Below are 13537 nucleotides of genomic sequence, written 5' to 3' on the forward strand. Positions count from 1 at the left end.
TAACTCTCGTCTGCTCTGCCACCATCCTTCCATTGAATTGGTCATTATCCGGTAACATGGATGAGTCCAATCTCTGCCTCTTCCTGGGTCTCAATCTGATCGAGTCATAGAGCACTTGATTCCCCTCTAAATTTAAGGAAGCTATATTCTCAGATGTTGCCCACGTTGCAGACGCCTCCGAGTCCGTCCACGATTGCTGGCTATGAGCCCTCATCTCAGCCACTATCTGAAAGTCCTCTGTAACCTGACACGCCATTGCGTCACAGATTGGACTACTGGCTGCAGCTCTGATGAACAGTAAATCCTGTGAGTCACACACCTGCTCCTTTAATGGTGCCCTGGTTGGCATCTCCTCCTCATACTTCGACTCTACAGGGGAAGTGGTACCCCATCTCCTCCCTGTAACCTCCTCAACCCAATATGATTTGGGAGCTGAAGATGAGTTACCCCCCCTCTTCCTCACCTTGGATTCCGGGCTCCCTTGCCCTCACTGGGCTGAGCAGCTTCACATATGGCCTCCTTTCTCTCAGATCCTCTGAGAGAGCGCTGTTATGCACTGAGTTCAGCTCGGCAAAGAGGTGTTTGCTACCAACTCTAAATCTGTTTCATTTCACGCCAAGGCATCACTTGTAGGCGTATGTAGGGGCAAAAATGGGGGAGGGGCAGAGATAGATGGAGAATTAGCCCCCCACAATGTTGCTTGATGACTCTATCTAGGTATCCAGAAGTCTGAGTTGTTGTCTGGTATGGATTCTCCTCCTCGTCCCTCGTTCCACCACAACAAACTAACACTCAGCAACACACCCCGCAACCGCTCCGCTCTCTGGGGAGTAGATGTTGTAAATGCTCCTCCTCCAGTCAGGCGATATGGAAGACAGACTTAAAGGCTCCCTGTGGAAAATACCAGAGTGGCCACCGTAACATTCAGCAACACACTCGGCAATCGCTCCGCTCCCAGGTGGGAAGATATTGTAAATGCTCCCCCTCCAGTCATGCGATATGGAAGACAGACTCAAAGGCTTGCTGTAGCAAATACCAGAGTGCCCACAGTAACATTCAGCAACACACTCCTGGCATTTTAGGTTTGTGGGATTTATTTTATGGGAATTCATATTTGCCAACACACATTACCACATTCCAATAAGAAAAATAAACCCCAAAAAGGCAGCATCACAGAGCCAATATCTACCACACCCATGTTTGGAGGTGGAGCATTCGCCCAGGACCTTGCTAATGTCAGGCCTGCCTTAGGCTCAAGCTGGTGAACGGTAACCAGGTCTGCCTGCCCCGAACACGAGGATGATAGCAGAATGACAAATATTGCCCTTTACATTCTTGCATGATTTTAAGTAATGTACACATTGAAGGTAATTTTTGAGTGAGTGTTATGCAAACTAAAACCATAAATATGCTTTATGACCTGGCGGGCTTCTGTGCATGAGTTCTCAGTGAACATTCCTGCTTCCATGCAATTGAGATCAACAGTGCTAAAAATGGCATCATCATTTTTCTCTCAGGTAAACATAAACATATCTGACATAATAGTTTCTGTAGGGAAAACACACCTGTAAATTGCACAAGCTAATATGTCATTTCCAAGCGGAACAGTCCATACTAAGAGTGGACTTACCTTTGGGTCATGTATTCCGGAAAGCTCTTCATATATTTTTTCTCCTACCATGACAGCAGCCAGGTTTGCAGTGTAGGTTGACAAGCAAAACAAACAAAATATGGCCCAGAGATTCATCAGAAATCTTCCAGTCCAGCATTTTGGGGTCTTTATTGCAGCTGTTCTGCCAAACAAAATGGCGTAACAGACGTTCAGTGCTGATGAGAATGAGAACACTTTGTTCCTATTTCGACCTTTCGGTGTCATCCCAAAAGGACTTTTCCATTCATACAAGGTCAGGAATATCGCAGTGATGTGAAGTGAAACAAAAATTCCTAGCCACATAGTCCAGTGCAACGGCCACATAAATGCTCCTATTGGTGCAGCCGTGTCCTTCGTCCTTACTAAGATGCCCAAGCTGGTGGAAAAAAACGGACTTGTGAAATCTATCACCTGGCTCCTGGCTGTGTTGATGCTGAATGAGGTCACTGCCAAGTGAGCGTTACCACCCAGGAGATCCCCCACCAACCCTGTCCAGTGACTATTCTTCCATGCCCCATACTTTCCATCTCCCACGATATACAAGTCAAAATCAAAATTCATATCTTCAGACAATTTCTCTAGCAAATCGATGCAGTAGCCATAGCAACACTTCTTGAACGTGATGGGTACGGAGCTGTTGCCACCCTGGAGGCTTTCAAACAGGCTGTCGAGTACTGCTGAATCATTGGTCAGAGGATCCAGGCACAGCTGCCCCGCAGGGCACTGACCATCGTCGTCAACGTTTCGGGTGAAGACAAACGGGGGCTCTATTAGGGTAACGACTCGCAGGTGAAGTCGAGGAGGCTGCTGGAACTGGTTCTTGTGCCTCTGGGCCTGGTCGGGCCAAAGACCATAATCAATGATGATCTTTTCATCGTGCCAACTTCCAAGCCGTGTCCACATGGGGTTCCCGATAGGATCGTGCTGCAGGTTCCAGATGAAATAATGGTCTTCTGAGTTGATGATGGACGAGTCTTTCACCTTAATGTGTCCGCTAAGGCCACTGAACGTTGTATTGGCCAGAAACCTGCAAAGAAAACACATAAGAAATCAAAGGCTTGAAGTTGAATATAATCTAGCTCACAGCATTAGCCAATCAAACCGGCCTAATCTCATGTCAAGTTTGGAAACCTGGAAAGCCCTCTACATTATCTTTGTGCAGTCTCTTCAAAGAGCAATATTAAACTGTTAACAAAATGGAAGCAATTAAGTAAAAACCTTATAAATAGGACCAGGATTGATTTCCGCAGTAATTGGTGCAGCATGCTGCGGTTAATGCCTCCCGAGATGCCAAACCATCTACAGGAGCACCATATATATGCGAAGGAGATGCTGTACACACACAGCTCTGAAGGGCAGGGAAAAGTGCCCAGTGTAACAACTTGGCACTCACTGAACAGAAATCACTGTAGACAGGAAAGTGCCAAAGATTAATGTTGCCACAAGGCTGCACACGCATAAGCAAAGGCTAAAGAGAAACAAGCAGCATTTTACAAATGGTCCATTAGCCAAGTAGTGTGCATCAAAGATTCCAGGGCGCACAGAGCAGTGAGGGGAAGGAGCATTTCTTTTGCTTTGTGACTACATTTTCCCCAGAAGAATCTCCTTTAGTCTTTAAACTCGATATGATGCCAAGGACCAACGGTAAAACCGACGCATGCGCACATTTGTTTTACAATGTGTCATACGTTTGTTTCTGATGTACTGTTTGGCAAGTCTCAGGCAAGTTCAACAAGCATTCAATGGGACTATTTTAAATCAATCCTAGGCTCAACATTAGTAGAATAATTTGGGACAGATGTCGGGCGCATTGCAAACACCCCAACGCAGTTTGCACATGCACATTCAATACAGACAGGCTGTACTATATGTGTGCTCATTTGAGAGTGCAAGTGTTTAGAGCCTCTGCACATGCGTTTATGTGATTGTGCTCGTGCAAACAGTGTTTGTGCATGTGCAAATGTTGCTTAATAACCCCATCCAGGCGCTAGTAAAAGGCCAGCATGTATTCGAATGGCCTCCCTCCTCAATGTGAGTCTGCTCCGAGAATTCGGGACGTGGCATGTGTTCACAGGACAGAGATTTCAAAATGTATAGGATTAGGTTATTTCCTTTCTTAAGGAATGTTGGCAGGCTGCTAGACAGCATGAGCACCGGTGTCTGTGTGTGCCACACTAGCGCAGTGCTGTACTCTTATGGCTGTAGATATGCTCCTTGCTGTCGTCTATTTTCCATGAACGCGATCTGCACCGAGTTCCGGCTTTAATAAAATGGAGATGGAGATCCGCTGTTTTAACAAATGCATGTATTACATCAGCTGCAAACCTTGTCGAGTTTGGGAAAGATGCCAAGTATTTTCCCTCCGAAGCCCTTGCATCGATCGATTGCTCAGCATATCCACAAGTCCTTTCCTTCCAACACATGAACGTACAGCAGCAGGTCCGTCTTTATCCTAATGTGTCGTTTTCTATCAATCTTAAATTGAAATGCGCCACGTATTTGGGAGATTGTGTGTCAAAGGGACACAGCTGCGTTTGTTTGTTTTGTTCCTAAGGTCCGAAGATTTGGAGGACTCCAATGGTCTGGCAGACAGAAAGGAAGGAATAGTGCTCTTGTATAATGTTTGCAATGCTAAGGGACATGGGGAATATTCTGAACTCTGTTGCTTATCAATTCTCCCTCTACACCATTCCACATACTGCTCAAAAGGACACAGAGGCTAAGTGCTATGGTCCATTGTGTCCTTTTCATTATTGCCTAATTAGGAAATAGTAAATGCGAGCAGCTTTTTGAGAAATCTCCTCTCTTTATGCATTTTTGAATATTTGTCCTGATGATTTACATAGAGAGTTGTTCATTTTTGAACTGCATGACATTCTGTTTTCAGAACCCTAGCCTTGGTCTCGGATGCCCCGCCCCTCCCCTAGCACTCACCCCACCTCTCTCCAGGGCACATACAACAATTCTGGCTGATGTTGAGTGCAACAGGGGGCACCATCCCAGTCATATTCACATTACTGGCTCGTTCCCCCGATTCTTCGGTGGCAGGTCTCACTCTCAGCTCCCGGCTCTCTTAGTGTTGTCCCCTCTCTCTCATTTGTACATTTTCAGGACCTTAGCTCCCGTTCTGTTCTCCTTGATGAATGCTATCTTCTCTTTCCCCTGTTTCTCTTTCCCATGCAGTGTTGGGATGGATGTATGTCACACCTATTTTTTGTGCTTCCATGTTATGTGAGAAACTAATTGAAGGCTGAGCCGGATAGCAAGGAACGCAATCATCCTCCTGCACATAATGAAAAATCCTCTCAGAGCCCCTGCAAATCCCCTTGCTCTTCCAAATGCATGATGCCCCAACCCCCCTCTACTCTCATTGCTCGCATCGGCAAAATCCCTACCCACCACCATCTCAACTCAAATGCACTCAAACTCCTGTATGTTGACGTTTTTAAATTGAACATGGCTGCCTAAAGCTCCCATGGCGTTTGTGATGAAACCTGCAGCAACAGAGGTGGTGGCTGGAAGGTTTAGAGTCGATCTTAACCTCTGGCATTTTTCTGGGCAACCCTCTGGGCCATTGTTCTTCACCTGCCAAGCCATTACAAAAGGGGAAAGACCATATGCAAATCAGACTTTGCCCACATCCCTTCTACACAGCACCACAAGCATCCTCGTGTGATGGCACCTACAGCCAGCATGGACGTAGGAGTGGTGTTAGCACTTGCACCTGTAATGGGACCAGACCATTTCAATTCAGTTAGTAATGCTGACCCCTTTATTTATTTATTTGCCATTTATATAGCGCCCATACACTTGAACAAGCATTTCAAAGCACTCCAATGCGGGGAGGGAGAGTAAAAGGAATACATTCTTAATAGGCAATGGAACATTCAGAATGGGCAAGTGCAAAGCGTTAGAGGTACAACATAGAACAACACAACATATGGATATCAATTATTGCACGTGCCTGACGGTTTTTGAAACAATGCAAAAGCTTTACATATTAACGGAAAAGAGAGGGAGGAGGAGGGAAGGCTAAGACGAACAGAGCAATGTGACTATCACCATGCAGGAAGCAGCTCTGATAGTGTGAAGTGCTTGGGTCCCAGTGGAGAGGAGGGGGGGAGGCGGCAGGAAGAGGCACACTCACTCGGAGCACAGAAACGAAAATGGCAACAGATGTAAAAGGACACCTTAGTTTGAAATCTTGCAAAGGCACACAGTGAGCAAAGAAACAAAAAAGGCGAAGGAGAATAGTCAATGGAAAAAAGTTAGGTGAGCTGCCAACTCACAGTGAGGATGAAGGAGTGCAGAGGTTCTTGGGGGCCAGGTTTTGTTCTTAGAGTCAGGAAACTGTGTTGAGGTGTACACATGCCATGTAGAAGTAAGAGGGGGCCCCCAGCACCCCCTTACAGGCACAGGCAGGGCTTTTCAATGAGGGCCTTAGAGTCGGGAGCTGGCTTTCGCCAACCGCACCCGATTGGCCCAGAAGTACGTTGGGATGCCAATCAGATAGAAGGCAGGGCAGGCAGCCCAGCATTCTTGTGCTTCGGGACGGTGGCGGCCATGATGGAAGGTGCGAGGGCTGCAAGCACCTCGTGGCAAAGGCAAAGAGAGGCCTCATTTGTAGCCCACTGGATGCAGAGCGATCTCTGCTGTTAGAAAGTAAAGCTCAGCAGGGCAGAATGCAAATTAATGCTCTTCACCGCGCTCATCTCGTAGGAGGCAAAAGTACCAGGACCAACGGGGCATACCTCATGGCTGGCCTGATAGCTGAGTCGATGGACTCAGGGCCCCCAGCTACCTCGTGTGGGAGCTGCAGGTGTTTCCTCTGTTCTTCAGGGGGAAATAAAGGTTGAGCGTGGCACATACAGGGCCTTTGAATGAGGGCCTTAGAGTTGGGGCTGGCTTTCGCCTACCGGCACACGATTGGCCCAGAAGTAGCCCAGCACTCTTGTGTATCGGGATGGCAGCAGCCATGATTGAAGGTGCAATGGCTGCAAGCACTTGTGGCAAAGTCAAAGAGAGGCCGCATTTGTAGCCCACTGGATGCAGAGCGATCTCTGCAGTTAGAAAGTAAAAGCTCAGCAGGGCAGATGGCAAATTAATGAATCGCTCTTCACCACACTCTTCCCATAGCAGGCAAAAGTGCCAGGCCTAACAGGGTTTACCTCATGGCTGGCCTGATGGCTGCGTGGATGGACTCAGGGCCCCTAGCTACCTCATGTGGGAGCTGCAGATGTGTCTTCTGCTCTTCAGGGGGAAAGAAATGTCAATCATGGCACAGACATGGCCTTTGAATGAGTGCCTTTGAATCGGGGGCCTGCATTCGCCAACCGGCACCCGATTGGCCCAGAAGTAGGTTGGGCTGCCCAAGCAGATGAGGGGCAGGGCAGGCAGCCCAGCACTTGTGTGCATCAGGACAGCGGTGGCCATGATGGAAGGAGCGAGGGCTGCAAGCACCTTGTGGCAAAGGCAAAGAGAGGCTGCATTTGTAGCCCACTGGATGCAGAGCGATCTCTGCAGTTAGAAAATAAAAGCTCAGCAGGGCAGATGGCAAATGAATGAAAGCGCTCTTCACTGCACTCGTCTCATAGCAGGTGATAATGCCAGGCACAACGGGGCTTACCTCATGGCTGGGTGGATGGAGTCAGGGCCCCCAGCTACCCTGTGTGGGAGCTGCAGGTGGTTCCTCTACACTTCAGGGGGAAAGAAAGGTCGAGCTTGGCACAGACAGGGCCTTTGAATGAGGGCCTTGAATAATTGAACTGTTATGAATATTTGCACTGTCATGAATATTCACTGACAGTTCAAATTCTAGACATACCCAAACATTAACTAAATTTAGGTTGAATGTCCGTTGACTAGGGGGTCAAACTGGGGGAGACATACAGACTTGGAATCACCATACGCAGGAAAGTATACGTTGCATAATGTGGCCTAGAGGCAGGCATCAACAGATACACATTCAACTCAGTCCACCAACCATTATCAAAGCTGATAAGATGCATCTTCCAATAAATGATGACCTCTTGTTATAGGGCACATCGTCACTTGGTGAGTCAGCAAACTTACAATATTTCACACACTTCATTAAATGTTCCCTCTGTGGGAGATTTATGACAACATCCTTTATTTTACTTGCATGCTTGTGAAATATTAATATCGACTGACCTGATTTATAGTCTCAGGATGGCGTTATCAAATAACCATATAGCCAAATCTATCAAGTCAGATGACTATGGCCAGCTTCTCCGGTTCCATGTGATAATCTCGAATATTAAAGGCTGCACACAAAAAATCACAGTCTTTTGGGCTGATTTGGTGCAGCCTTTCAAGGCCCCCTTGTCCTCACCTCTGAAATCAGGGGGTTCACACCCCGAGTCCCCCCATCCTGCACACTCTCCCCATACTAACAATCTCTAGGGAACCTCCATGCATATTAATATACATAATCACACACAAAGACACACACAACTTCTTCCCAGGACCCTCCCCACCACACTAGCCTACAACATACACACAGACATACAAACAGACACACCTACCTAACAGCCAACTTCGGTCTTCCCCTGCCCATCCTTGCTGCGCCTGTCAGCGCCTGTGTGTACTGTGTACTAGTGTGCGACAAGGGCGTGACAGTTAGATTTAGAAAGACTGCTCTGAGGGGCCTCATACCGGTTTTTCAAATCGTTTTCTTTTTTGGGGGGAACAAATGAAGAGTGATATTCAATCTATAGCGCTTCTCCACACTTGTTCATAAAAACCGTACATGTTCTTATGCTCACAGAAGCCGACGATGGAACAGTGACAAAATTAAAGGAAATCATCATTCACCGCTGCAATTGCAGACCCCTGTGAGATCATAGCTAAACGGTACAGGGCAAGCAGAAAAGAAATGCACACATTGTGGACATACACTTCACTGGAGAACTATCTAAAGATGTAAAGAATGCAGAGAGACTTGCATATTTTGACAGTGTCGGCCTCTGATGGTGTTGATCCTGAAGCGCCTGAGGAATGGTGTCAGATGAACAAAGAAAGTTCAAAGAAACTAATGCAGGCATTGGCGATCATGTACAAAGATATCAAATTAGATTCATTGACGTCATTTGAGGGTTGCCAGGGGTCTATGGGGTGTATGTATATTTTGTTGTAAGTAAATATTGCACTAATGCCTACATGTACCGTGTCATTCAGAATTGATTGTCCTGTCCTGCTTTTTTCTCTTCATGCTGGCACTTGTAGTCCTTGACTTATAATGGGAAAAGAAAACGAGCAAGCCCCAAAATGCAACAAAAAATAAAATGGGGCTGAATACGCATTCCCTAAGTCCCATGTAGAAAGAGCATTCTCCATTTCAGAGTCAGTCCCTAATCCACTATGTCAGCTCCACACATTCCCGAACCATGCATAATACCTTCAACACAGCGTAAGAGCAGGGCAGCGCAACACCAAAATATCTGTGTGAAAAGGACAACTTTCAAACCAGTTCATGGTAGACTTAAAACATACAGTGGTATCTGTTAGCTGGCATGCTGTACTTGAAGTTTGAGAAGTACTTTGAAACTGCACTGTCATTTTCCTCTAAACTGTAAGAGGTGCAAAAATGCTTCCCTTCACTAGACACTGGGCTCAGCAGCACATAGATAGAGCTAAGAATCCCTTTGAGGAAAGAGTGGTGGCAGGTACAGAGAGGTCATTAAGTGGATACCTAAACCTGCAAATTCATACATTCTTGCACACGGTGACTACACATGTACGGCTGTGCTTAGCAAACATTGCAGCACCTAGACATGTGAGGCTTTCCCTTAATTATGTGACCATACCCAGCATATACGGCATTAACTGACATTATATGGCATTACTAGGTCATTAAGTCTTGTTGACATCACCTGTACATAGGAGACTGCCATTTGCTCCACCTCACTAATGATGCCCAACAGGCTGAAACACGTGTATGGGGTTGCTGTTGGTACTCTTGTTCAGAGGGGAATTGCCATAGCATTTCGGTGCTGGACTGCCCATGTGAGCGGGACAAAGACTGACATGCAAATGGATATTTTCTACATCTGTGAAAGGTACAGTGAGCTAAAATGCGGCTGCAGGCTATAGAGTGGGTACAATCCCATAGAACAGGCCATTTTTGCCATGCTCGTTCTCATAGAGGTGCACCCATGATGAATTTTTCAAGGGCCTTTCGGATTAGTCACCCTAAGTGTCCTAGGGTCATCAAGACATGGACCCCTTGCTCACTGTGCTCAGAGAGGCACAGCTCCTCCTCACTGATGATGACCAACAAGGCTGAAACATGTGTATGGGGTTGCTGTTGGTACTCTTGTTCAGATGGGAATTGCCATAGCATTTCGGTGCTGGACTGCCAATGCGGGCGGGACAAAGACTGATATGCAAATGGATATTTCCCATCTGTGAAAGGTACAGTGAGCTAAAATGTGGCTGCAGACTCTAGAGTGGGTGCAATCCCATAGAACAGGCCATTTTTGCCATGTTCGTTCTCATAGAGTGGCGCCCATGACTATTTTTTTACCTTTATAATTCTATCCACCAATTTGCAAACAATCCTGTATGCATTTGAAAATAATGTACACTTGCAGATTCATGACATTTTCTTAAAATACTCATAATATCATGGTGAGGCTTTACATATGGCTTTAAATATGTTTTGCTTGTAGCAAATGCCAACTAGTATCAAAGGCTAGCACAGGAGCTGGGTAGGGGTATGGGTGGAGGGCACAGGAGAACACTCCTTTAGGGTGAAGAAAAAAAATGTAGCCTCTTTTAAAAACCAAGTGTTTTGGAAGTACAGTACAGTAAAGAAAATGGGCCTCATTACAGGACCGGTGGTAACCCTGCCGGTGCTACTGGCAAGTTGCCACCAGACCCGTAATATTTTACCAGTGCCTAACTTCCCCGTGACACTGGGAGATTACATCTCCAGCAGCACGGGGAGTCAAGCGCCATAAATTGTAAGTCCCCATTCCCATACACTCCCATAGGACTCTATGGTAGTGGGACACGGAAGCACCGGCACCATTAATAATGGTGCCGGTGCTTCAATGACCACTCTGGCTACCGTGGCTGCTGCGCCCGGCAGAGTTTGCCGATCCAGAAACAAGGGTGCTGGCGAGCTTACCAGGACCCTTGTTTCCAGACTGGCAACCTACAAATTAGGTCCAATGTGTTGTTTATTTGCCGAATGATAGAAACCTCTAGAAACAGTATAGATAACTGCATCTTCTGTCTCTTTCTTTGTTCAGCTGCTTGGAGATTTTCAATATAGTCATTTCTTCTGTGTTTATTTTCTCTAGCATCTCCATGCATCTTGTTTAACTGGTAACAGTGAATTTCATGGGAGAGGCCCCTAGTTAAAGAATAAAGTACTCAATATGTGTGATTTTCTTCAACAGGGCTCCATGAGAAACATCAGTAAGACTCTTGTTAAATGGTTAGGAAGGGTGGGAAAAATTATAAGCTGTATTATGTGTCCTGTCATTTTACGCCCAATGCCAGGGTGCAAGCAGGACTCTGATAAAATTGTACTCCTTGCTTGGTATCTCATGATTTTTTAGGGAGTACAAAAATCAATTAGCTTTGCCAGTAGGGATACTTCATGCTTTTTTAAAAGATGTTCTTTCCCCTTGAATTTGCAATTGAGATCGGGCAGTGATAATATTAGAGTTCTTTCATATGCCACTGCTCGCTAGTCACTGATTCTAAAAACTATAAAACTATAAGGGGAGCTTTGTGGGTAGAAACAGGGGCAGACTCCTACATATTCATTGTTTTCCATTTTTGTTGGGCACACTGTTCTGTTTTTAGTGAGTAAAAATGGATGCTGTATATGCCTCTGAGCAGCGTGGTAGCTTCTGTGGTAAATCTTGAAGTATTGACTGGCTGATGAGGTCTCTGCATAACCATGCATGAAATATTTGTTGTTCTTAACCTATACATTGGAATATGTCTTCTACGATGCACCTTTTACACTAATTTGCAAATATGTATAGTGGCTGGGAAGGGAACATGTCCTTTCAAACTATAAGGCGAATGCAACTCATTGACTATGCATGCTCACAAAGTTGCTTACCTAGCTATTCAGTTGTCCACATGGAAAATAATGTGTGTACGATAGCCAACCATTTCCGCACTTATACAAAAGTAATTAGGGGGAACATTGCCTGTGGCATGTATAAACCTGCTTTACAAACAAAATGGTGTATTACTTGCCTTATGTCTCTCACCACAGGTGTCACTTAGGGCCTGATTCATGGAATTATTTGCATGGAAAAAAGGGTACTTCATGAAATCGAATGCGCACTACTTTTCCAGGACTTGTTTGGAGTTCGCGCAGGATCGGCACGTCTCTATGTGGGTGAGGCCTGAGCAGAGGGCAGAGTGGGGGTGGAACACAGAAAATTCGGAACAACATGTAAAAAAGTGGGCATTACGAGGAATGTCCTGCAGGCAGTCCATCGCATGCCACTAATTGCGTGGCATGTGACGTATTCCGGGATTCGAGGGTGCAACCTCTCGGTAGGGAATTGGTCACACAGGTCCTTCATACTATCTGCCACCCAAAGGCAGGCGTACAGGCACTTGCGTATGGAATCACCCTGCAATGGTAAGATCGCAAGTTGGATTATGGGGTGCATGTATGCAGTCAGGGTTTCGATCTGTCCTATGGGTGCACCAATGCATCGCATCGGGGTGCAGGTGTGGGTTGCGAGGGATTGTGCGCATATCTACCGACTAATGTCTACTTTACGATACGTGGTGCGCATGTTGAGGGGGTGCTGGGAATAGTTACAGGGTACCCCACGCACCCCAGCGAAGTGCTGGCCTGCTTATGGGGGTTCACAGGAGGCTTTTCAGGGGTGCATTGAATCGCATGTGAGGAGTGTGCAAAGGTCTGTTTCCATGGCTGATATGGCTCTGTATGTGGGCATGTCATGGACATTCCTGACGCAACCTGCGAATGTGTTGGTTCTGCACAGTTAATTCCATGAATATGCGGGTCGCAAATTTTTTCATTCTGCATGCAGGCTTGCACAGTGTCCTTCTCGCTGCGATGCCCTTGCATGATTTCTGCACACATTTCTATGAATCGGGCCCTTAGTGTTCAGAATCCTCACCATAATTTTTGGTTAAGACCTAATTAATTTTTTTGTCTCTCCAGTCCTCTGCCAAGTAACTACTATCAGCATAATTTGACATAACAGTCATATTGGTCAAATCTGTTTCTCATCCTTGGTGTAACAAAGACCTCCCCACTCCAGTAAGGTGATTAAGTCTTAAAAACGTGCTATAAACTGTCAAGGTAATCATTTCCCTAATTGTTCAACTTGTTATATCCTTTAGGTTTTAGGAGTTAGTCATTCCATGTGCTCCACTTTCTTGTAAGGCATCTCTCTACTACACATGGATAATTCATATACGCATTATTGTTGGGACCATTATAATCCTTCCACTCTGACTGATACGCTAACCTCTCTTTCTGGGCAATCACACTTGAAGATATGTTTTAAATAAGGAAAATGCACTCTCTCTATGATTTAATCTAGCAGGGTCCTGTATTCAAATCTGTCTTAAGTCCTGACACAGGTGAATATATTGGAAATTACCAAAACATCCAGTGACATTGGGAAATCACTTAAAGATTAATTGATGTTGATCTGATCTTCTTTCTGGAATGAATACCCACTTTTAGAGAGACCTGATAGACCTGGCCTTCTATGGAATAGATATCTGCTGATACTTAGATCTGATTGTGTCTTGAATATCAATTGACAGGTATCACACAGTTGGAATATCAGTTTCTGAGCCATGATGAACTTCCTTTATGTTAGACTATGAGTGGCCTTTAGCACCAAG

At 45.7% G+C, this 13537-nt stretch overlaps 1 protein-coding gene across 1 annotated transcript in view; it reads right to left on the minus strand.

Moving 5' to 3' along the window:
• The window catches only part of GRIN3A (glutamate ionotropic receptor NMDA type subunit 3A), a 1167194-nt gene that overhangs the window by 804773 nt on the left and 348884 nt on the right, over positions 1-13537 (minus strand). Inside the window, exon 3 of the mRNA XM_069630814.1 lies at positions 1631-2678. Within this exon, the coding sequence (XP_069486915.1) occupies positions 1631-2678 (1048 nt within the window). The remainder of the gene's footprint in view (positions 1-1630; positions 2679-13537) is intronic.

Source organism: Ambystoma mexicanum, chromosome 6q (genome assembly GCF_040938575.1).
Source record: "Ambystoma mexicanum isolate Mex_15411 chromosome 6q, UKY_AmexF1_1, whole genome shotgun sequence".
NCBI lineage: Eukaryota > Metazoa > Chordata > Amphibia > Caudata > Ambystomatidae > Ambystoma > Ambystoma mexicanum.